The sequence below is a fragment of the Thalia democratica genome, chromosome 8 (assembly GCF_965202585.1).
Source record: "Thalia democratica chromosome 8, ktThaDemo2.hap1.1, whole genome shotgun sequence".
Classification (NCBI taxonomy): domain Eukaryota; kingdom Metazoa; phylum Chordata; class Thaliacea; order Salpida; family Salpidae; genus Thalia; species Thalia democratica.
In genome coordinates, this window is record NC_139172.1 from 30,312,509 (window position 1) to 30,336,353 (window position 23,845).

At 27.2% G+C, this 23,845-nt stretch overlaps 1 protein-coding gene across 1 annotated transcript; it reads left to right on the plus strand.

The window, feature by feature from the left end:
• The first annotated feature begins 358 nt into the window (after nt 1–358).
• LOC145843373 (serine/threonine-protein kinase tousled-like 2) lies at nt 359–21,839 on the plus strand. Its single transcript, XM_082950839.1, has 19 exons — nt 359–459; nt 1,402–1,600; nt 3,759–3,994; nt 5,427–5,455; nt 5,737–5,791; nt 6,315–6,425; nt 7,571–7,686; nt 7,948–8,065; nt 9,070–9,251; nt 9,688–9,769; nt 10,122–10,225; nt 10,644–10,721; nt 15,057–15,159; nt 15,458–15,524; nt 16,235–16,364; nt 17,039–17,156; nt 18,343–18,456; nt 19,463–19,561; nt 21,414–21,839. The coding sequence occupies exons 1-19, from the start codon at nt 373–375 to the stop codon at nt 21,504–21,506; spliced, it is 2,121 nt and encodes a 706-aa protein (XP_082806965.1). The 5' UTR covers nt 359–372; the 3' UTR covers nt 21,507–21,839.
• Nucleotides 21,840–23,845: the final 2,006 nt, after the last annotated feature.

Sequence of the window (23,845 nt, forward strand, 5' to 3'; positions counted from 1 at the left end):
TAATTATTTTATTTTTGTAAACAACTTAGAGATGACTGTATAATTTATAAAAACATAAGTTTAAGTTAATTCTTTATAAATTAATAATTTAAAGTGCATTTTTCCATATGTAATATATATATATATATATATATATATATATTTATATAACACATTTATTTATATTCCAGTGAACTTGTATCACTAGGATCATTTGTTAGCAAACGATTAAATGTATATTTTGAACTAATATATTTATATAATGATTTGTTTTATAAGCCAGATACTTTAAATGCTCACTAGTTCTGAGTTCTAATTGGGTCGAAAACCTTTTGTTTACTAGAAAAAAAGCAATATTTCTTTGCAGTATATAGTTTAAATGTACATTCAAAGATGAACAACCTTTCAAACGTCAAACCGAACGTGATTGAAATCGAACCCCACAAGATGGAACAGCTGACCAACAGGCTGATCAGGAAGGTTTGATGAATGATAGTTTTAAAATAATTACTGATTTTATAACAAAATTTTAAAATGAGTTACTTGATTCAAATTAGTTACTTGATTGCATTAAGCAAACTAGCAAGCTGACCAGAAAGATTTGATTTAATATGTGTATAAGTTATTTTGTTTTTGTATATTTTAGTGACAAACTTTTTGTCTTTTTTTAGTCCATGTATCTTTTAAGTGCTCTACAATTACATAAATTTGCCTAAAATAAAAAGATTGCTAGTTGTAATAAATAGTGAATAACTATTATTCATATTAGATATAATTTCACCTTGTTCTAGTTTCATTTTACTAAATTAAGCACTGGTTTTTTATTTAAATTTCAACTACTTATTATAATGTTTAAGACAATTGTTTTATTATTTTCTATGAAAATAGAATAAAATACTTCAATTAATAATGATTAATTTATTTGGTGCTAGTTTGTTTTGCATCAAATTTTTTTGTACATAAAAATGAGAAAAGTAAGTTTTAAAATAGCGATTAGAGTTTGATCACTCATTTATTTAATTATTGTTTTTACATGAAAGTTAATAAGTATTTTTTGTACCTCTCCACCCCAGTACAGAATTCTATGCCAAAGTCTATACCCAAATAAGTAAGATAAGTTTAGTTATAACTTGTAAGTATTAAAGTAATAACTAAAAGTTTAATTTTTAATTTTTCATAGTTTTTTTTTTGCGTAGTCGAAAAACAAATAATTACCAAATATTTTTTGTTCTTCCCAGCCCACAAAACAGAACTGTTATTTTAAATATTTTAAAAATAGTAAGAACTATTTTATAAATAACAGTTTGATTTCTCATTTGTTCGTTATACTTTGTTTTTTTTATATTACAACAAACAAACAAACAATTACCAAATATTTTTTGTACCCACCCTGACACACAGAACTCCCCAACTTGCAAACAGAACCCGTTGGACAGCAACGTGGGCTCCAACAGCTCCTCCTCCACCAACCAACACAGCAACATGGGCAGCAACCAGCAGGTCGTCGTGGCAACCGGCCATAGCAACGAGGACAGCGTCCCCGACATGCACTCGTTCGGGGACAAGAGCAACCCCAGGAGTAAAAACGGCGGGAAAACTCCGAGGGACCGGAAGAGAAAACGTTGGTTGCTTGGTAACATTTTTAAAAGTAACCTTGTGCTTTTTATTTTTTCTTCTTTTGAGGTTTGTTTTTGTAAATATTTTTAAACAATATAGTATTTTAATGGGCACAGTTTTGGATTAAAAATGTTTATTTTTCCAACTAATAATATGCATGGTATCGTATACATCCAAGCAAATAAATTTTGTTATGTTAGCAGACCTTTTTAAGTTAAACAAATTACAAAACTTTACATTTATAAAAAGTTGAACTGTTTTTATCAGTTGAACTTTCTACTTGAGTAAAAGTTTTTAGACTAATTAGCAGTAACTGATTCACATATATACCATACAAATGGGAATGTAGTTATGCGAAAGAAGTAATTTATAGTTAAGGATTGTTATAAAACAAATCTATTTTGTAAACGTATTAAGACAACTGATCTATAACATTAATACTTAGTGAAAGCATGTACTTAAAACCTAGTATCAGTAAGGAAGTTGATGTGTTTTATTTTTAGCCTTGTCTTTTATTTGTAAGCAAAAACAAAGAAATTAAGTTAATTTAATATACTAAGTAATCTTAGTTTTCAAAACCTTTAATAAATGAAAAAATTAAAATAAAAAATATACTGTTAAATCGACGAAGCGAAATGGATTATAGATATAGATGAGTTATGAAATATATAGTTTAATTTAGGATTACTTAATTTTCTTATTTTTCCTTATTGTTTATTAAAAAAAAATTACATTAGTTTTTAGGTTGAATGCAGTTGCGCCTTTTTATTACACAAAAATAATAAGTAGATCAAAAAAATCTACAACAGGTGTTAATACATAAGTTATAGATTTATAATTTTTAGGGTTGCCAAAAAACCTGTAAACCTGGAAAAACCTGGAATTTGATAGTTTAGGCTGAAAAACCTGGAATTTGAAAATTAAAAAAAAAAACCTGGAAAAACCTAAAATTTTTAACAATTTTAACATGTTCAGTAGTAAAATTTAGATTTGACACAAAAAATATATCATATAGATAATTTTTTTGTCATCATCAAATATTTTTATTAATAAAAACTTCATTTAAAGTCGCTTTACAGTATCTTTTCAATGTTTTTATACTCTTTAACACATTTTCTTACCTTAAACTTAACTTTAAATTAAAAATAGACCCAAAAATGAGCACTTTTAAAAACCTGGAGAAAATTTGCCAAAAGTAGTTGGCAACCCTGAATTTTTAGATTATCACAGGTTTGCTACACACTCATGCCTATCAGGTTAACTCAAGATAGTATGAAGTTTTTTGAAAAACTCCAGGTTTTTGACTTTTCTCTCTTAAAAATCAGGCTCACTTTTTAAACTAAAATCTCTTATGAATTTGTGTTTTTTCTTCTAGATATTCAGTTATTTCGTTGTAACAATACTATTAATTTTAAATTAATGATATTTAGAATTTCAAGTTTGACCAACAGTATTTTAAAAATATTTGGCTCCAACTGCTTGTTTTTTAAATTTTATAACAAACTCAGGCTGTCTCTGACTTGTTTTTGGTCTTTCAGGATTATTTTCCAACCCTGTTATATTTTTTTTTCTTTTTAGGCATAATTGCACTTCTTAAATTTTAACAGCGTCTAAAATAGCTATATAGAATAAACTTAAGACTTAGGTTATTAAAGTTTCTATGATTACAATAAAACTTTTTCTCAACATTTCTGCATGCAATTTGCACCCTGTTAAAATAATCAAAACGTATAGAATAAAGTAAAAAAAAGTCCTCAAGCATAAGTTAACCCCATCAACATTTAAGTATTCCACTAGCTAATAAGTTCTATAATTTTTTTGACTTAAACTATATATCATCTTTATGTATGCATTTGAACCTCTTAAACACCTACGCAGCCTCGAAAACATCTATAATTAAATGTGAAATAAACCCGCCACAGGGTTTAGAATTAGATATTTGAATTCAGTTCAAGTTTGTTTTTTTTTTGCAGGCGTTTTTGTTTAAATACCCCACAAGGTCCACCATTTGCCCCTTTTTATTACACAAAATGTAGAAAAGAAAATTACAGCAAGGGATAAGACCTAAGTTAAGGATTATACAAGTTTTTATCTGTTAAATATTATTATTTTATTTTTTAAATTTTTTTATTATTCTTTATGCACTCGTTATTCAAACACAGCGTCGAAAACGGCCGACCAGCTGCACCAGATCGAGGCGAAGAACAACAAGACGCACCCGCAAAAGTCCATACTCAACTACGAGGGCTTCAACAAGACGGAGTCGCCGGGCAAGATCGGCAAGATCAACCCCGTGGACGCCAACAGGGCCAAGTACCAGAAGGTCGACACCCCGACGAAAGTGGTCGCGCAAAAGGGAAACCACCAGAGCAAGGCAAGGAAGCAGCTCATGCAGGCGGTTCGTTTGTTGATTGTAATTGAAATTATGGGACACGATCAAAAACCACCCGGTCAAATTCGAGAACCGCTTAAATTCGAGAACCGCTTTTCAAACAAAAAAAAAGAAAAAAAGAGAGCTACCGATCGAGGGTAAGGGTTAGGGGTAACAGTCATAGTTAAAAAAATGCAAAAAAAAACATTAATAAATAGATAAATGTAAAAAAAGATTAGGGGATTTCGATTGCGAGTGAATTTTGATCGGGTGGATTTTGAAAGCAGGTTGAATTTTGAAAGAATACCGAAATTATATGTTTAACTGTTTATACCAGCTGCCCCTCAAGACGGAGGCAATATTGCCCACCTTAGAAAACCATCCATTTTTGAGGTACTCTCTATTTTTTTCATAACTGGGCCATTTTTAGGATACCCTTGCTTATAATTTGTTTAACTTTGTTTTATTATGGCTTTGGTTTTTGCAGAAGTCAAATATTCAATACCAAGTTTTTATCATTGAAAGTAGCTCAGCTCTATTTCATCTCACAAACCATTAAAGTACATATATATATTATGTGTTATCATTTTAAAATGTTTTAAAAATAACACAGGGGCTAGTTAAAAAAATTACACAGCAAAGCTTAATTTTTATGTTTTTGTATGTTAACGTTTATTCTTTAAAATTTTGATCGAGTTTTGTCCCTTGAATGTAAATTTTGCCTTATTGCAAGCACAACTATCAAAAACTTTCTCATTGTAACTAATATTTACAATACTCTATTAAGTTGTTTCAATTTTAAATTCGAATAAAGTTTAAACCACTTTTAACTTTAATCCTATGCGGTAGTCATAAATTTTTCCATGGGTTTTTCTTCTCCTTGGTTTGTTTTTATGTATAAATTACCAGCCTTGAACAGTAAATATGCTAAAGGAGGTACAGTGACAGTTCAAGTTATACAACTTTTTAAACTCTTTAAAAATTCCAAATGAGTGAACTATATCACACAGTAATAAGACTACCAGTGAAAAATGCAAATGTTTAAACAAAGATAAGAAGGTAATTTGGTTTTAGGCAGAAGATTCATCGATTCCAAAAAAGAGGAAGCTAGATGAAAGAAAAACAAATAGTTTCCAAGTATAAATTTATTTATAATACAGTTATTAATTTTGGCTATAGCCTTTTAATTGGAATAAATTTAGCACATTTTTTCTTTCTTTTTGATTAGTTTTTAAACTTGGACAACAAACATTTATTTTATATCAAATTTTAATGGTTTTAATGCCTCTTTATCATATTTTATAGTCAAAGCCAAATTGAAGTTACTTAGTGTTTGTATTTAAAAAAATAAGAAAAAGTTTCAACTTTACAACTAAAATCAAAACATTTAGACTATGAATTATTGTGAAAGTTATACTAATTGTAGTTTAAAATTTTTAAACTATTTTTTTTTTCACAGAACACAGCGGCATACAGAGTCTGTCAAAGGTCAGTGGTTATTTTTTTTACTTAATATTGCTGTTTTTGAAAGTTGAAACTATAAAAGTTCAATATTTTTCAGTTAGAAATAAATAATGTTCAATTTATAATTTTTAGATTTAATGACATTTGTCCAATCGATGTTGTTTTAAAACTACCAACTGAAAAAAAAATGCTATTAATATACACATTAATAATATTTATTTGCTTCTGTACTTCCTTCTAATAAGTTGTGTTGATTATAAAAATTTTAGTTTAATTTTTTTATAATTTTGTTTTGATTTTTACAGTTCTGCCTACACTCAGACGGAATCGGAGTCTATTTACAGTCAGTACAACTTTGCGGTTAGTGTTTTATAATCAGTAAAAATTAATAGTTTTATATCTTTCCAATAACTATTTTGAGTTATAAACAAAATATTTTTGGCATTACAAACTTTGAAAGCTAAAATTAATACTTTTTTAGTATTACAAAATGTTTTATTATGAACTTAAAAGCTTTCTTTTACAATAAAAGCACAAATAAAAAGTAGTAAATTATATGAGCTATTTTTTTGCTTTTAAGTAAAATGATAAAATAGGTGCTCAAAAACAACTAAACCAATAAAAACTAAATTTCAACAGCACGCTATTTAATTTGAAATAAAATAAACATTGTTAGTTACTTGATTTAAAACAACGACCATTCATAAAAGATTTTGTGTCAAATTTTGTATTTTGTAGATTATACCTTATAGCTGTTGAACTTGTATGTTTTGCTCCTACTTACTACCTTCTAATAATGAATGCACTTGATTATTATTATTTAATTTGTAAAAAAGTGTACAATACGAGTAGCAGATTAATGTAATCAAATATTTTTTTACAGACTCAGAAGTGCCTGAAGCTGCAGAAGGAGAACGACGAGTTGTCCCAGCAGAACAAGACTGCCAGGGAATTCATCAAGCAGCTTCTCATTGAAAATGCCAAGAAAGAAAAGGTTGGAAATAGTTGTTTGTTGAAAATATATTTACATGTTGATTAATTAAATAGAAAATGGTTAGTATTTAAACCGCTGTCTCAGTATTTTACAAAACACTAACATTGAAAAATCTTTCGTTTATTAAATGAAAATAATCAGTTCTTGTTCAAATAGAATCACGTTGATTAATTAGGGCATTTTTATGTAAACGATTTTTGTTAGTGTTTTATTATAATGCAATAAAAAGTATGCGTGATTTAAAATACGTTTTTAGACACAGAATAGAAAACAGTATAAAGTATATAAAGAAACAGTATCAACAAAATAAAAATAGTTTGGAACATGAATGGAAAATTTTCAAATCATGTTGCCTTTACAAGCTTTTATACATGAACTCCTTTTATTTAAAGCTTTCATAAATAATTAGTTGCATCATTTTTTAAAAACAGCTTTAAAATTCGAAAATTTCTTTGTTTTTTCACGCTTTCTGCCAATGGATTTTCTCAGATTTAAAAATCTGAAAAAATAAGTGCGTTCATTAGCACAGGGTTTAAAATACAAGTTGAAATAACAAAGGAAAATTTCATTTTGTATTTACTAATTTTACAAAATTACATATGATAAGAATAACTAATTGTTTATATTAATGTAGAACAAAATTTATAAGGATTAGCTACAATTATTTTATTTAAACCCATCATCTGTCAGTGGATGTACTCCTACAAATTAAAACAAAATACAAATACTAATAAAAATAAATTCCAAAATCAAAAACCAACATCAAATAAGTATAAAAAACATAAATACCACAGCAAGGTATTAGGTAGGACAGTATTTATAATGTTATTAAGTAATTATAAGTTACAAGGACAAAAGAATAATTAATTTTGTAACCGTAACAGCAAGATATTAGGACAGTGTTTATGATGTTATTAAGTAAATATAAATTATAGTTGTAAACACAAAAGTATAATTAATTGTGTCACCATTACAGCAAGATATAAGGAAGGACAGTTTGCATTCAATAAAAATGCAAATTCATATACTACTTTAAAATAACATCAATTTAAAAGGTTAAGTTTCAACAATTGGCTTAAGGTTAATTTAAAAAAAACATATAATAATAAAATTAACATGTTTCATTAAGTTAATAAATTCAACAGCAAGACATAAGGAAGGACAGTTTGCAGAGGTGCGTGGACCTCGGCAGGTTTCAGAGGCAGGGCGGGTATGGTCAGGAAAGGTGGGAAAACGGGCAGCTGTTCTCGAATATTGACAGGTATTTATCATATAATTATGTATTTTTATTAAAAAATATGTGTATTTAAACAAATAGATTTCAAAACGGTATGCAAAGCTTCTACTAGTTCCTTTTCATAACTTTTATATTTATCCTATCTACAAAGATATAAGTTTAACAAGTTGTTAGAAATTTTAGAGAAGTTTTAAATATCAAAAGCGACTTAAACGATTATAAAAAGCTAGTAGTGAAATAAATAAAATGTTGTTAAATGAATGTGTTTAATGTTTAACTTCGAAGGAAAAAGCAACTGAACGCTCTGGAAAAGCAAGACATTGAAAACCAGAAGAAAAATTTGACAAAAGTTAAGCAGACCAACAAGAGGAAAACGAACAACGACGACAGCAGAAGCAAATTTGTAAGTTAAAAATATTATAATAAATGTATTTTTAAAATATATTAACTTTTAAAATAGTTACAAAATTTAGTATGAGCAATACAAATTAATCTTACTACGAAAATTTCTTCTGTGATCAAATGAAAACATCCGTTTAAGCTTATTGTTTTATTTTAGTTATGTCAAACTTAAGCTTGAAGTAAAGACAAAGCATTAAAAAAAAATGTGACACACATGCGACACTAAACTTGTGCAATTATTGATACACTAATAACAAACTCCCTCACTTGTTTTAATTATTTTTTGCTGAAAGTTGAAATTCAAAGTTAAAATTTATTCCTCATTAAAGAAATCTAGAGAGCTGTGTTTGAGAGAAATATAGATCACAATTGATTAATTGAACTATTAATAAAAATTCTCTAAAATGCTGTACATATTAAAGGAAAAAAAAAACAGTTTCTCAACAAATTTATTAAACTAAATAAATGTTCTCATTCTAACACGACTTAAAAATACAGAAGGTTTAGTAAATAAAGTTGATAACTCATTTAAATGTAATTAATAATAAATAAAGTATAAATAGCACTATCTAATTCAAAACCTTCCAGCAATAAATGCTTTTTTCCATAATTTAAAAATCCCGGTTAAAAAGTGCATCAATTGGCATAATGTTAAAAACACATAATAGACTGCATTGGTCGCACAGAACTTCTTGTTGGGAAAAAAATAATTCTTTGTGAAATAAAAATTCCATGTGTAAAAAAAAATAATTAACACAAGTCCACATGTTGGCAGAAAATTAATTCAACTCCCTCACCTTCTCACTTTAATAGGATTTAAAAACAAAGGCATGCTAAACTCAATACTGTTTCAGCATAATCTAATAAAAAATACTCCACATCATAACTTCATGCAAGATAGGACGCAGCGAAAAAATAAATTTGTATTCTCACCGTAATTGCGCTAAACAACACATATATTTTTAGCAAAGTAAACTTGTTAAAAATTAGAAAAATCCTCACCAGGACTTCATACAAGATAGGCAGCAGCAGAAAACGATGCACGAGCAGTCGGAGATTTTGAAGCTGCGGGAGGCCAAGCTGAAGGAGGAGAGCGAGAAGCTGCACCAGGAGTGGGGAAGCCTGGAGAGGGAGAGGAGCCTGCACATCCGGGAACTCAAGAGGATCAGGAATGAGGATAATTCGGAGTGAGTGTTTTTATTTTAAATTATTAGTATTTGTTAATTATGAGGAGTCTGCACATAAGGGAGTTGAAAACGATCAGAAACGATTCAGATTTAGTTGGTGATGTCAGGGTTTATATTAATTAAGTTCTTGTTAGTTGTTTAAGAATTTGAACCATTCTTAAAAAAAAGGAAAAAGCCTGGCTTGGAGTTGTTTCTAAATATTATTTATCTAAAATAATAAACAACATATATAAATAACTAATATTTTGTTCAATAGCTTCAACGACCATAGAGTCCTTCACGATAGACATTTGCTATTAATAAGGATAATAATAATAGGTTTAAAAATTTTGAATTTAACAGTGTTTTAAAACTTTTTTCAGTTCTTTTTGATAATTATACCTAAAACCTTAAATCCTTTTGATAATACTTTTACAACTATTATTCAATTCAACAGTTTCAACGACCACAGAGTCCTCCATGACAGGTATCTTTTGTTGAACATGCTCGGAAAAGGTGGATTCTCTGAAGTTTACAAGGTTTGTTTGGTTTTTTCATGTTTAACTTGGTATTTTTTATTAAATTTTTATAATATGACTTAAAATTTTGACTTGTTTTGTTTTGAATAATATTAGTTTTTTTTCAAGTTTGTTTAAACACAAATAAGAAACGACAATCAACAAATAAGAAGATATTATTGATTGAATACTCTAACTTCTAAAGAAACTCAAATACAATTCAAACAAAACCATTATCTAAAAGTATCATAAGCACGACATTGAAACAACAAATAAACAACAAACAAACAACAAACATTTAAATTTGTAAAACAGTCATTTGACAAAGTATGGAAAATTGATAGAAACACTATAAAACTAAACATTATAACAGGGATACGATTTGACGGGAAACAGATACGTTGCAGTGAAAATTCACCATCTCAACAGAGACTGGAACGATCAAAAGAAACAAGATTACGCCAAACATGCTAACAGGTTGGTTGTAAGAAAGTTATTGATGTTATGTAGGATTTTTTTTCATTACTTAATAGTTTTGTGAACGAATTTACATGTAACTAAAATAATTTAAAGATTTTTAATAAAGTATAATTTTTTTTGTACATAGTTTAATGTTTTTTGTACATAGTTTGCTTTCATTAAATTTAGGAATATTTAAAGAAACTTTGTTTTGTTCATAATTATGTGTGCATTTTTTTTGCATATAAGAAAACTTATTTTTGTAAGCAGTTACAGCTTGTTCTGAATCTTATTTAAAAAAATAAAAACCCCCTACTAAACTCTTACACTTTTATCATTATATAAAAAAAAAATCGTTCATTCGACTCGATTCCGTTTCTTTTAGGCAAATTGTCATAGTTTAAACGTGAAAGGACATTTTATTTAAAACAAACAGGGAATCGGAAATCCACAGGATGGTTGACCACCTGAGAATCGTATCGCTCTACGACAGATTTGAAGTTGATATCAACACGTTAGTTCATTTGTTAAATAAATACTAAATTACTTTTTAGTAATTTGTTATTTGTTGTTTGATAAAGTATTTTCAAGATAATTCATAATTATAACGGGTATTGTTTTTTTTTATACCGTATTTAAAACAATGACAAACAAAAGTTTGTCGTTTGTTTGGACAAAAACATTAAACAAAAAAAAGAAAAAAAAAAGCTACATAAATCTTTAACTTGCGTTAATGCGTGGCGTTCGCGATTCTAATTATGACGTCACTAAGCTCACACGTCACAGACTTCCGTGAAAAATTCGCCTCTGAAGCTAATCATCTGTAAAGTAATCAGCCACCTAATTGTGTGTTTCCACTAGTTTTTGTAATAGTTTTTGAAATAGCTTTAAACCCTGTATTTGTAACAGTTTTGAACCACGTATTGTTAACAAACATGTTTGGTAGAGATGAAATATCATAGTTTAAAAGTTCAATCGCTTTCAATTATTTAAAACTTTTTGAAATGAGATGATACTGCTGTGAATTATTTATCATGTATTTATTTCTTTGAAGCTTATTTTCTTGTAACGCCTCTTATAAACTCATAAAACCTTTTACCCTCTTAATGGCCTTAGAAATGAAATAGAGTGTTTACTTTATACTTTTTATCCTAAATAAAACACCTGATTTTTTTCATATTATTCAGCTTACCAAAAAAAAAGTTTTTCCTTTAAAATACAAGATTAGACGAAGTTGATTGCAAGCAATGAACTTTGGGTTGCAAAAATCAATTTTTATCTTATTGATAAGCAATTTTGCGAGCATGAATTATTCAGTAAGCGCGGTAGAACATTCAGAAACTGCCTTGTTTTAAGTTTGAAATTTTTGAAAAACAAATTAAAATATATTAGAACAACATAGAATTTAGTGCTAGGTAATAAATATTTCTCATTGTAATGATTGTAATAATGTTTTTTTAAAGTTGACAATTTAAAGATATACTGCTCAAGGTTGGCTAAGTTAATAAATTATTTACAGTCATGAGGTGAGTTTGTCATGTGGTTTGAAAGTTTGTAATAGACAGCTTTCGGATAAAAATACATTATTGCTGTTTAATAAGATATTCACATTTTTTGTTTTTATTAAAATTTACTATTGCGTTATCTTAAACCATGAAAAATAAAACTACAATATTTAAAGGAGTATATTATAAAATAATGAACGAAAACACTTTTTGATCTATTTTTGATGACTATGTTTAATTTGTACCACATTTAATTTGTACCACATTTAATTTGTTAAGCATTAGTTAATTGAAACAATGAGGCTAGATAGCAATCAGACTGAAACAATCTTAATCAGTTTTTACAAGTAACTCATCAAACTTAGATCATTACAGACTTTTTAAAGTTTTATAGGCAAACTAAAAATAAATTTTGTATTTAGTTTGGTTATTTGCTGAACAATTTTATGCATGTAACATTTAATATTATCACTTTATAGAGCTATTATATTGAGCCATATACAACATTCTTGCGTCTACATCATTTACACGTTTTGTTTATTTTTGATATAAGTTTTCAGCTTCTCAAGCATAAATAATTTAACAGTTGACTTTACTTGTTAAGAAAACAAAAAGTACACAAACGAGTCAGAACTAAAAAAACTGTATCGCAAACCAATGTAAGTTTTTTTTAATCACTCGGTATGCAGTCTATGAATAATTAATACCGCGTGTACCATTTATTTTCTTCAGTAAATCTCCATGCACTTTCGAGCTGCATGAATCACTGGTACTCGGCATTGATCGATTTTTCAACAGGCAATAGTTCCAAGTTGCGCAGTAGGAAACTGGATTGTGCAAATTGAAAACCGGTGAAGTAGAAAAAAATTTCGATAAAAAAAAACTGGTAATGAATTTAAGGTTGGAGCAGCAGAGTATTTTTTATGAGTAAAATAGAAACAAAATTTTCTAGTTAATTGCGTTACTGCAGTTTGAATGGAAATTTCCGAGAAAATTTGCGAGAGATGTATCGATCGAATAATCACAACTGACATATATTGCTGTTTAAAAAAAATTGCACGAATCAGTTGTAACTATGTTTGAGGAAACACTTGTTTATAAACAGTAATGTCTGAACAAATCAAGTTTCTAATGTTTTTGATTTTTTTGATCGAAGTTTCAAATGACTTTCGCCGTAAAATCAATATATTTAATTAAGAAGGGCGTTTTTTTGTATCATAGAAAGCAATACGCTTGAATAAAATAAAAGAGGTATTTTGTGAATTAAACTGGTGTATGTAAATACTAAATTTATATACAACTTTTTATGGATCTAAGGAGTAAAATTTTTACAATTAATAAAAGTAAATTGACTGTACTTTATTTTAGACATATTTAAGATTATTAGAGTGTTTTTGTTTTTTGCAGTTTATTATTTTATTTAGATAAAAAGCGACATTTTGTAATGGTGTTCACTAAATTCAGATAATGTAACTCTTGTAAACAAAATAAATCAATACGCTGTAAAGGTTAACTGAGAAGTAATATATTATCTAAAGGTCAAAATATATAAATTTCCAAGCAAAACACTTGTTGTTATAAGGAAATTCTTTCGCGGTGAAACCCAGCTTTAAATTGTTTATAAAGCTTCCATTTATATCAGTGTTGAAATAGTTTGAAGTCAAAAGTATAAATAAGTGTTGTATATCGCATTAAAAAATGAAAATATAAGCTAGTTCTGTTTATAAAAAAGTTGAAAATAGTTAGTTAATACTGAAATTAAAAAGTATTGGTCAGTAAGTTATAAAGACTACATAAAACTTATTAAAAATTAATTAACTGTAGATTTATGTTTTAAATTTAATTAGCATGTAATTCGAATTCCACTTCCAGCTAATCAATAACAAATCGTGTTTACAGTTCATATTCAGTACCATAGAAATTGTTGAAACATTTTTGAATATTTATATTGCTTATGTTTTCATGGCAAAACAATGAAAATTTTTATTTACTTATATATATTTGAATTTAGGAATATAAACTTTATATTATTTTAAAATATTTGCTGTAAATATAGAATAGACTAGTTAATGCATTGATGTCTGTATAACTGTAGAAAATTTAAGTTATGTTATTTTGATTACGATTATCAGTTTTTAGAATATAAAGGAAATGATAGATTCCTTTGAATTTTATTAAAATGAGTAATTTGTTATATTTGACATACACTTATTGATTAAATTACATATATAGAAAAAATCAACCTTAATTAAATATTTACTGAAAGTTTCTATTTAAATGAGTGGCAGTTTGAATTATTTTTATCGACTTTAATGTTTACTGTTACTACTTTAATAGACCTTTGTTACATGAAATGTTAGATAAATTAGTAAGTATTATGATATAAGCTATGATTAATATTTATATTGTACCTGCTGTAGTTATGTAGGTTATATTTTGCGGAAAAACAATCAAAATAACTTTTTTTCATTAGAATCTTAAACTATTTTTTACGCTAATTAAGACTACTTAAATAATTAACACAAAATTTGTAACAACAAAACTTTTTAACGAAAAGTTGATTATTTATTCCTTGAATCAGTTTCAATTGGTGAAACACTAGACTAATTTTTATTTAAATTATCAGTTTATTCATACATATATGTTTTCAATTTAAAACTAACTTTTAAAACGTGACACGTTGCTGATAAATTGTTTATTAAAGTGTTATTAGTTTTCATTGTCAGTTTCTGTACTGCTAAAAAAGAAGTTAGTTTGTTTGTAATTTGAAAATTCATACTTTCATCACGTGATAAGTGCATTAGACCACTGTTTAAAGATACACAAATGTTTTCTTTAAATTTAAACTTTAGAACTCCCTTTGAACTTTTAAAATTGTTAATTTAAATCCTATGACTTCACAGCAAACCAGTTTATCATAGCTATCCCTAAAGCCAATAAATTTAATTATAATTTTCAAGTTTTGAAGATATGTACTTCCATTGGCAAAGGGTTGTGATTTATTAAATCCAGTATAATTTGCTACTTAAAAATTCTTAATTAAAGTGTTTATTAAATTTTTACAATATTAATTAAAGTTCTGAGCCATTAGTGAAAGCAAGTATTTTCTAGATAGAAGTTGTTTATACTTAAAAATAGTTCTCCAAAATTTATGCACTGAATTAAAAAGTAATACACTTCTATTATTTCTTCAACAGTTTTTGCAATAAAAAGAAATATCAGTATTTCCTTTTATTTTATTTTTTCTTTATACAGTTCACCGTGTTGGGGTATTCAAAAATAATATATGTTTGTACTCAACAGTTGTTAAAAGGTGAAATTAAATATATATTTTTTCCAAACAGTTTCTGCACCGTGTTGGAATACTGTGACGGCAACGACTTGGACTTCTACCTGAAGGAGAAGAAGCTGATACCTGAAAGGGAGGCGAAGACTATCATACTACAGGTAATATATATATATTTATTAGAAAAGTAAGATTTTAAAAATACTAGTACATATGTTTCATAAAGCTAAACCCTTTAATCATCAGCTAGTGAAATAAAACTAGCTGATGATAAAAGCGTTTAGCTTTATGAAGCATATGTATTAGTATTTTTAAAATCGTATTTTTTTAATAAACTATTTAAAAGCCCAAGTGGGCTGTGTAGAAGTTGTTCAAGTTTGAATAACCTTTATATTTTATACATTTATAAATATATTTATTTATACACATATGATATATGATGTCACAATCACACTGCAGGTTGTCAGTGCGTTGCAGTACCTCAGTCAGATGGAGAAGCCAGTCATCCACTACGACCTCAAGCCCGGTTTGTTTAATATTTTTGACTATACGTCTTGTATTGTAAATATTGGTACCTAATACAAGTTTACCATCTATGAAATCCTGTTTAAAACATCAAGAAAAAAAATTGTCACTCATTATGACTTGAAACCTGTTTTTTTTTGCGAGATAGTAAGACAGTATTCTCTAATTATAACGTCATGTATTGTAAATTTAGGTCTTAAGCAGGTTTCCTGTCTACTAGAGTCAGTTTAAAACATTTTTTGTAAATATCTAAGTTAAAGGATAGATGTTATTAGCCTTAAACGTGGTCATTGAATTTGATCACAAACAACCAAAGCAACATTCCTCATACAAGCAGTTTTAAAACCTAAGCAAGCAATTGCAATTCTTTTTAAATTTTCATTGAAAGCTGCAGTTTTTACCATCAACCAAAATGATAGTTTTACAACAACAGTTAACTCACTGACAAATAACATTTCTGATATTTGAACATAAGTGACCAGTAATTATACAGTAAGTTACACATGACACACAATTTCAAAAAAAACTAAATATATTTTGAGCAATTTTCATCAGTAGAGTACAAAACTAACAAGTAATAAGATACTTGTTAGCTTTGTACTTAACCGATGAGAATTGCTCGAAATATATTTAGTTTTTTTGAAATTGTGTGTCTTGTGTAACTCATTGTAAAATAACATTTCCAACGCAACAACCAATCTAATCTCACAGGAAACATCCTGATGAGCAAGGGCAAGCAGCTGACGGAGATCAAGATAACGGATTTCGGGTTGAGCAAGATCAAAGACAACTCGTCGCACGCCGACATGGAGCTCACTTCGCAGGGCGCCGGCACTTACTGGTCAGTAGAATTTATATGTGAAGTTTTACTAGCTAATTAACTGGTCAGTAGAATTTATATGTGAAGTTTTCCTAGCTAATTTACTGGTCAGCATATTTGTTGTGTTTTGTATATTCTGTGGTTTAAAATTATATTTTTGTATCATGAAATAAAGCGTACTGTTTTTATTTGTTTCTCAAGAAAGCCCAAACTTTCTAATGAGAATTATTTTGATATGTTATGTTTATAAACTGGTGTTGTTATAATTTTGATTGAATGATTGTGGTTTACTAAAAAATATTACAGACAAATTAAAAAAGCTTTCAAATTTAAGCTTTTAGTCACGTAATTTGTTTGCGCGCTTACATTTATAAAAAAGGCATTAGTGGGTGTTGCCATAACCTTTAAATTTTTAGTTAAAAAATTACCATTAGATATAGTTAAAGAAAGTTTTTTTTCTTTGCCAAATTCTACATTTAATCACCCATGGCCCGGTAGAGTAACTCGGATAATTATGCAACGCCACACTTGAACAAAAAAATAATTAAGAAATGTCTTGGTTTGTTTTATGGAAACAAAAAATCTAAACCAAAAACACAGTAAGAAGGTTGTAACGTTGCACAATTGTCCAACACAAAAATTTAAAACTATGACATCACAAAACTTTCTTATATCACATTATGACGTCACAACAGGTACCTGCCACCAGAGTGTTTCTGCCAGGGCCCGATGGGTGGACCTCCGAAAATATCGAACAAAGTCGATGTTTGGTCGGTGGGCGTCATTTTCTTCCAGTGCTTGTGGGGAAGAAAGGTGAGATATATGTTTTTGAAAACGCTTTAATGGGTTTGATAAGCTCCTTCCCATTATATAAACAAACTATTTATTAAATGTTGATTTTAAAATATTTGGTATTTAAAAAAAGTATGTTTTTAAAAGGCTTTTTTATCCAGGGTTGCCAAAAGTCTGGAATCCTGGAAAACCATGAATTTGACAATTTGGAAAAAAAGTAACCTCTCTAAAAACCTGGTATTTTAAACTACTTTTACATGTAAAATAATGAAATTTCAATAGATACGAATATAATAAAAATAATTCTGTATATTTAATAAAAATTCTTAAAAAATACATTTAATCAAAGTGCTTTATAGTATCTTCTCATTGTGTTTATACTATTTATACTATTTTTTGTTACTTTAACTTAAATTTATAATAAAAATAGACCAAAAACTTGTTTTTTAAATACCTAGAAAAAAATTCAAAAAAACATGGAAAATTTTTGAAAAATTTAACCTTCGGCAACCGTTTAAAGTGTTTTCTATTTTTTATTATGTCTTAACTTTAAATAATTTACTGCACTTACTCATAAGTTTATAGTTTGAGACAAATATCTTGGATGTCTAAAAATTTCACTTTTTAGACTATACTAAATTACTATAATTTTTATCTAGTTTTCAAGGTATTAACTATTATTTTAGATATTTTTAAATTGCAATATTTTTTAGTCATTTTTTTACATGGTTAGCTTTCATTTATAAAATTGATTACAAAAATATTTTGCATTCAAAAACAAATATAGTTCCAGGTTGATTTTTAAATGTACGTACATTGTTAAAAGGCACAAACTTTTTCCACTATCTAATAAAGTTATACAGTATAATAAGAGAAACAGAACTTAATTAGAAAGTTTTTTATTTTAAGTTTACATAAAAAAAAGCATAAGTATACAACTTAAAACGTTAAAATATATTTTAACGAAATTTGATATTTTAAACATATCACAATGACTTGCACTGCAATTTCACAAAATACCGAAATTTATAAATAGTTTATTTTGTTTGTTTGATCTGTTAAAATTTCACTTAGATATCACATAACACAAAACGAACTTTTCTTTTAGTTCCGTAAAACTCACAAAAAAATATGTTAAGCGGTTTTTTGAGCATGTATTTATCAAATTAGCATTATATATCTCACTAACTTAACACAATTATTCCAGCCGTTCGGAAACGGCCAGACGCAGGAGGCCATCCTGCAGAACGGGACGATCATAAACGCCAGGACGATCGAGTGGCCGCAGATGAACCACATCAAAGTCACTCCCGAAGCCAAGGTTTGCATATGTATATATATGTATTTATTTTTTTACAGAGCTCAGTTGAAGTGTGTTGACTCGTTTAACACACAGAAACGTATGTCAGTGTAATAAAAGAAGGGTTCTGTATAATTTGTTATTATTGTATAACCAGTGAACTTGTTTCGCTAGGATCTTTTGTTAAGAAACGCTTAAATTTATATTTTGAATAGTTTTGATTACTAGTTATTTTAAATATAAAGTTTGAAAAAGTGGAACAATATTTTTGCTTTATTAGCTATTTGAAGTTAGTTTATTATCTGTTTAAACTTTTAAAATAAAAGGCAAATCGCAGACAAATCAGAAGTAAACAGCCTTTAAAATATCTTTGCTTAGCAGAAGATTAATTATTTTAACTCATTGATCAAATATTTTAAGATAGATAAAAAAAGGATTAAAATTAGTACATATGTAAATTATCATCAGTTTTATTATTCTTAACTCAAACTTTTAACATTAAAAAAAACGTTATATCTATTAGTAGCTTAGTATTTGAATAGTAAAACTAGTTTATTACTATATATTTTCTTGCGTTATGATAACCAAAGTAGCTTAAATAAATTTGCTTCGTGTAATATGTATTTCAAACATTTTTTAAATTAAATACAGAAAAAAAAATTTTCATGATAAAATATTTAAAACAAAGTTTAACTTTATTCAAACAGTTTGACAGACAATACCTTATCAACCGTGCTGGGTTGAATTACAGATCAAATAATATTTTTTTATGAGAACAAAAAACAGTTTTATGTTCAAAGTTTATTTGTTTAGATAATATGCTTTATTTATTTTGTTTGTTCTTATTCCGCTTAACCTTTGTAGATGAAGTTTTTTTATAAACAAATACATTGTCTTTATTCTGAGTACTGCCTTGTACAGTGAGCCTAAATATTTATAACTTTAATCTTTTAAACTTCATTACAGATTCTTGCAAGATTTGTTTTTTCAATTTTTTATTTATAAAAAGTAAATGTTATTTCAACAGAGCTTCATCAAGAGGTGCTTGTGTTACAATCAGGAGGACAGAGCCGACGTCAACGAACTGTACGAGCATCCCTACCTTCAACCTAAAGTCAGAAATCAGGTATGATTGAACGAATTTTAAATTTATATGTTTTTTGGTTTATATATATTTAATATATATGGTTTGTTTTAAATATTTATGATTATACCTTCAACCTAAAGTCAGAAATTAGGTATGCTTGAGCGAATATGTTTTTAAATCTATATGTTTTTTTGATGGTACCCTCAACCTAAAGTTGGGAATCAGGTATGATTGAATAAATATATGGTTTGAAATTAATGTTTTTTTGATGGTACATTCAACCTAAAGTTAGGAATCATGTATATTATTGATTTGTTGTTTAATTAAAGGATGTGAAAGTACTTTAGAATGATTAATATGCTAACGACGTAATGTTGTTAGTTTTTTATAATATGAGTACCTTATAAAATTTTTGGTATGAATATTGAGTTTAATTTAGCTGTTTGTGTTTGTTGGTATCGTGTGTTTGTGGCAAGGGTAGAGTAGAATAGTGAATTGTGTTTAAGCTCTTTTATTTATAGTTTAGCTTGAATGTGCTAGTAAATTTAAATGGGTACAAAAAGTCCTGGAGTTTGGCAGTTTAGGCAGAAAAATGGATTTGAGGAATTTTGAAAATAAGCCTGATAAAACCTTGAATTTTGAACAAAATTCACTAAAAACCTAGAATTTTAAATAATTTTTACATGCAAAATAATGAATTTTCGATGAGATATGAAAAATCTATCATATACAATAATTTTTTTGTATCAATTAGAATTTTATACATAGCAAAAATTAAACACTTCTAGCACGTTTAAACTAAAATAAAGAAAAAAGAATATGATTGTTGTTTATTAACTTAACTGTATTATAAAGAAATATAATAACTTTCTCATGTACATTAGTTTAATTTTATCAGAATATTTCTAGTAATTTTTTTGTATTGTTTTCCAAATATAGAACAAGAACAAAGCCAATCCTCAACCGGATCATATCACAGTTTCTGTGGGTAAATATTTTCACCTTCTTATGTTTTTAGTATTTTAATCAGAAATAGGATGTATCTTTGTTATATGTAAAATTTTTATGATTGTATGCAGAAAAACAAGTCATAAACTTTAAAACTAAATAAATAAATTTTATCTACACTAAATAAACTTTCAAAAAAAAAAAAAGTGCTATGATATTGTTTTATATTTGAGTTTTAATAAGTATAAAAAATAAACTTTTGTAGTTTTTACAAATTAAGTATTGAAGTACTTTGCCTGGGGTAACTTTGAAAAAAAAAAGAGACTTTCCACAGATACTGATTTATACAACAAATAAAAAGTATGGTTTTAGCGAGAAAGTTGTTAAGATTATAAAAACCTGACTTTCAGTCAGTATGCACTAGAAAAAAAAGTTTAAAAAAATTTAAAGTGAAACCGTTATTTCTTGCTGGCTAAGTATTTATTTGTTGTATTTGTTAAGTTTTTTAACCAAAAATAATTCCTTTTAATAGTTTCATGGTAGAGAGATTTTTAGCCGTAAATATTGAATTTTGCCCTTAGTATATAAAAATAGTCTCAGCAGTTATCATAATAAACATGTTTTTTCAAAATTTTTTCATCAATAGGCATGGGAATCTTTAAAACGTTTTGTAGCTAATCAAAAATGATACCCTTAATTATCAACTTTCCGTCAACCTGTAATCCGAATTATTTATAAGATTCGTTCTATAGTTAAGCTGTATGTCGAACTTCACATTTAAAATAATTTGCACCACTGAAAATTTGAACAACGTTGCGTTGTAAACTCAACGCTTTCGTGTTGAAGTTGTGATTTTTTGTCTTCTTGGGAAATTACCATTTACGGCCGTTATGTTCCTTCTTGAGATCTTTGTGACGTCATAACTCTTATAAACTTTTCACAGCCAAAGAACAACAGCCTTAGCCAGGAGAGCAGAAACCAGCAGCATGACCTCGTTCAACCGACCTACAACCAGCACGGAATGCTCTTCAAATAACCGAACACTCGAGTGTCTGGATAAGCACTGCTGGAAGGTTTACGAAGGAAAACGAGAGAGCTCTCACGTTTCGTCTCTCTCGTTATTTGTTGTCTTGTTTTTTTTTTTGAGTTTGGCACGACAAATGCCACGTCAAATGTTGAAATATTTTAAAACTTGATATTTATTACTACTCAAGTTGGAAAAAAAAACTAATGGAATTTAAGAACAGTTGTTCGTTAGTATTAGAATAATTTATTTGAATAATTAATAAAAATATTAAAGTTTATAGAGCTTTTAGTTAAATTATTCTGTAGTTTTGCCTAACTATATGACTTTTTAAAAATTGTGATTAAGACTTATTTTATCTAAAATTTTCTAAATAGTTTGTGTTACTAAATGGAGTTTTTGGTTAAGTAAAATTAAAAACTAAAGTTTATTAACGTAAAGTGACATTAATAACTAACTTAATTCGTTGTACTTAAACTTTTGGATCTATCTGAAAGTTTGGTGACTAAAAGGTTAAAATAACGTATAATAATAAATATTCAAGTGATTTCAATAATTTAAAAATAATTACTGGTAATATTATTCCAAAACTGAAATAACTTACATATTTATTACAAGAGTTTTGTCGTTAGTAAGAAGTTCTTGTGAAAAAATCATGCGTCTTATTATGTATGATTTAAATTAAATTTTATTTTAGTTTATTGTATTTTAGTTGAAATTGTTGTAAATTTCAGAGATTTTTCTTCTCGACTAAAATTTGATTTTTTAGAAATTTTGTTGTTGATTTCTACTAAATATTAAAAGATGTCTATTAAGCAGGGCTGCCAAAAGGTCAGGAAAACCAGGAAAAATTAAAAAAAAAAAGACAAAAGTCAAAAGGAATGGGAATTTTTGAAAAAAGTCAGGAAATTTGACAGAATTTTAAAAAACGTCTGATTTTGTCAGTTCAAAATTGTAAAATTCGTTATTTTCCAAAGCCTTCCAGTGGTACTAAAATTCCAGACTAAAATTGCAAAATTTTCTTATAAATTTACTAAATTACTTAATTTTCAATGCCTTCATTTGGTAAAAATTAATAAAATATCCTTTATACAAATGCATAAAATTTTCTATAAACAACTGTTTTTTTAACCTGTATAAAAATAAAATTGATGGCTTTATATAGTTTCAAGTGTTGATTATGTATTTTAGAATAAGTTAAAAATAAGAGATTGATTTTGAAAAGTTCAGAAAAATTTTAGTAAAAAGTCAGGAAAATTTTCTCAGCTTGATCAGTGGCAACCCTGATTAAATGTGTTCATTGGTTCTTAGCAACTTAAATATTTTTGGTGTAAAACTTCAAATAAAACAGACAATTGATTGAAATATTCTCGGTTTGTTTTTATTTTATTAAAAAGGTTCTGATTTTTATTGAATTTTGTTGTACTTTATTTTTGATTACATGGTTTTGTTATGTTTGTGTAAAAATATTATTTTGAAAATTAGTTGCAGTTTTTAGAATACATAGTTAATTTGTTACAAACCCATAGTTTTCTGCCGTTAATAAGTTCTGAAATTCTATTTATTATTTCAAATACACTTTACAGTCAAACAACAAAAAAAAGTTGAATAACAACGACAATAGTTGAATGCAACTTGTTTCATGCAAATTTTATATCAACTTTAGTGTACATACTTTACTTTATTAAATTATACGGTTAAGTAGAAAATATTTTACCTCTAGATTTAGATAATTATTACAGTGAACATGTTTTTTTTTGTTTCCAGTAATCTTTTACTTAAGCTTCATATTTTTTACAAAAAATTAAAGCGATGTCAGTCTTACTAATAATACAGTTTAAAAATAATTAAAAAAATAAGTTAAAGTTTGAATAGGTGCTTGTTTTTATTGTTGATAATTTTTCATGTTTTGTAAAATAATATTTTTAAACAACATCAAATTTATGGAAAAAGAAATATTTGTCAACCAAATAGTTTTCCTTGCAGTTAATAAATGCAGTATAAACACTTTTTTTTAAATTTATACTGAAAAATTAACGTTGTATTAGTTTAATCGTAATAAAAATTTTTCGTTTAACGGTAATATATAATAGACTTTTTTATTGAAAAATTTTTAGAAAAACTCTTGTTGCAAAAGTTGAACGTTAAAGGGAGTTATTTAGTTTAATATTTTCATTGAAACGTTCTAATTAATTACTTAATAAAATTTGTAGTTGGTAAACTAAGGTAACATTTGTAATTCAACAAAATCTCAAACATATCGAGAGAATCTCAATTTATAACCGATAAAAAAATATTTATTTAATTTTAAACAAACTTTTTGAAAAAAGCAAAACACTTCATTTTCAGTT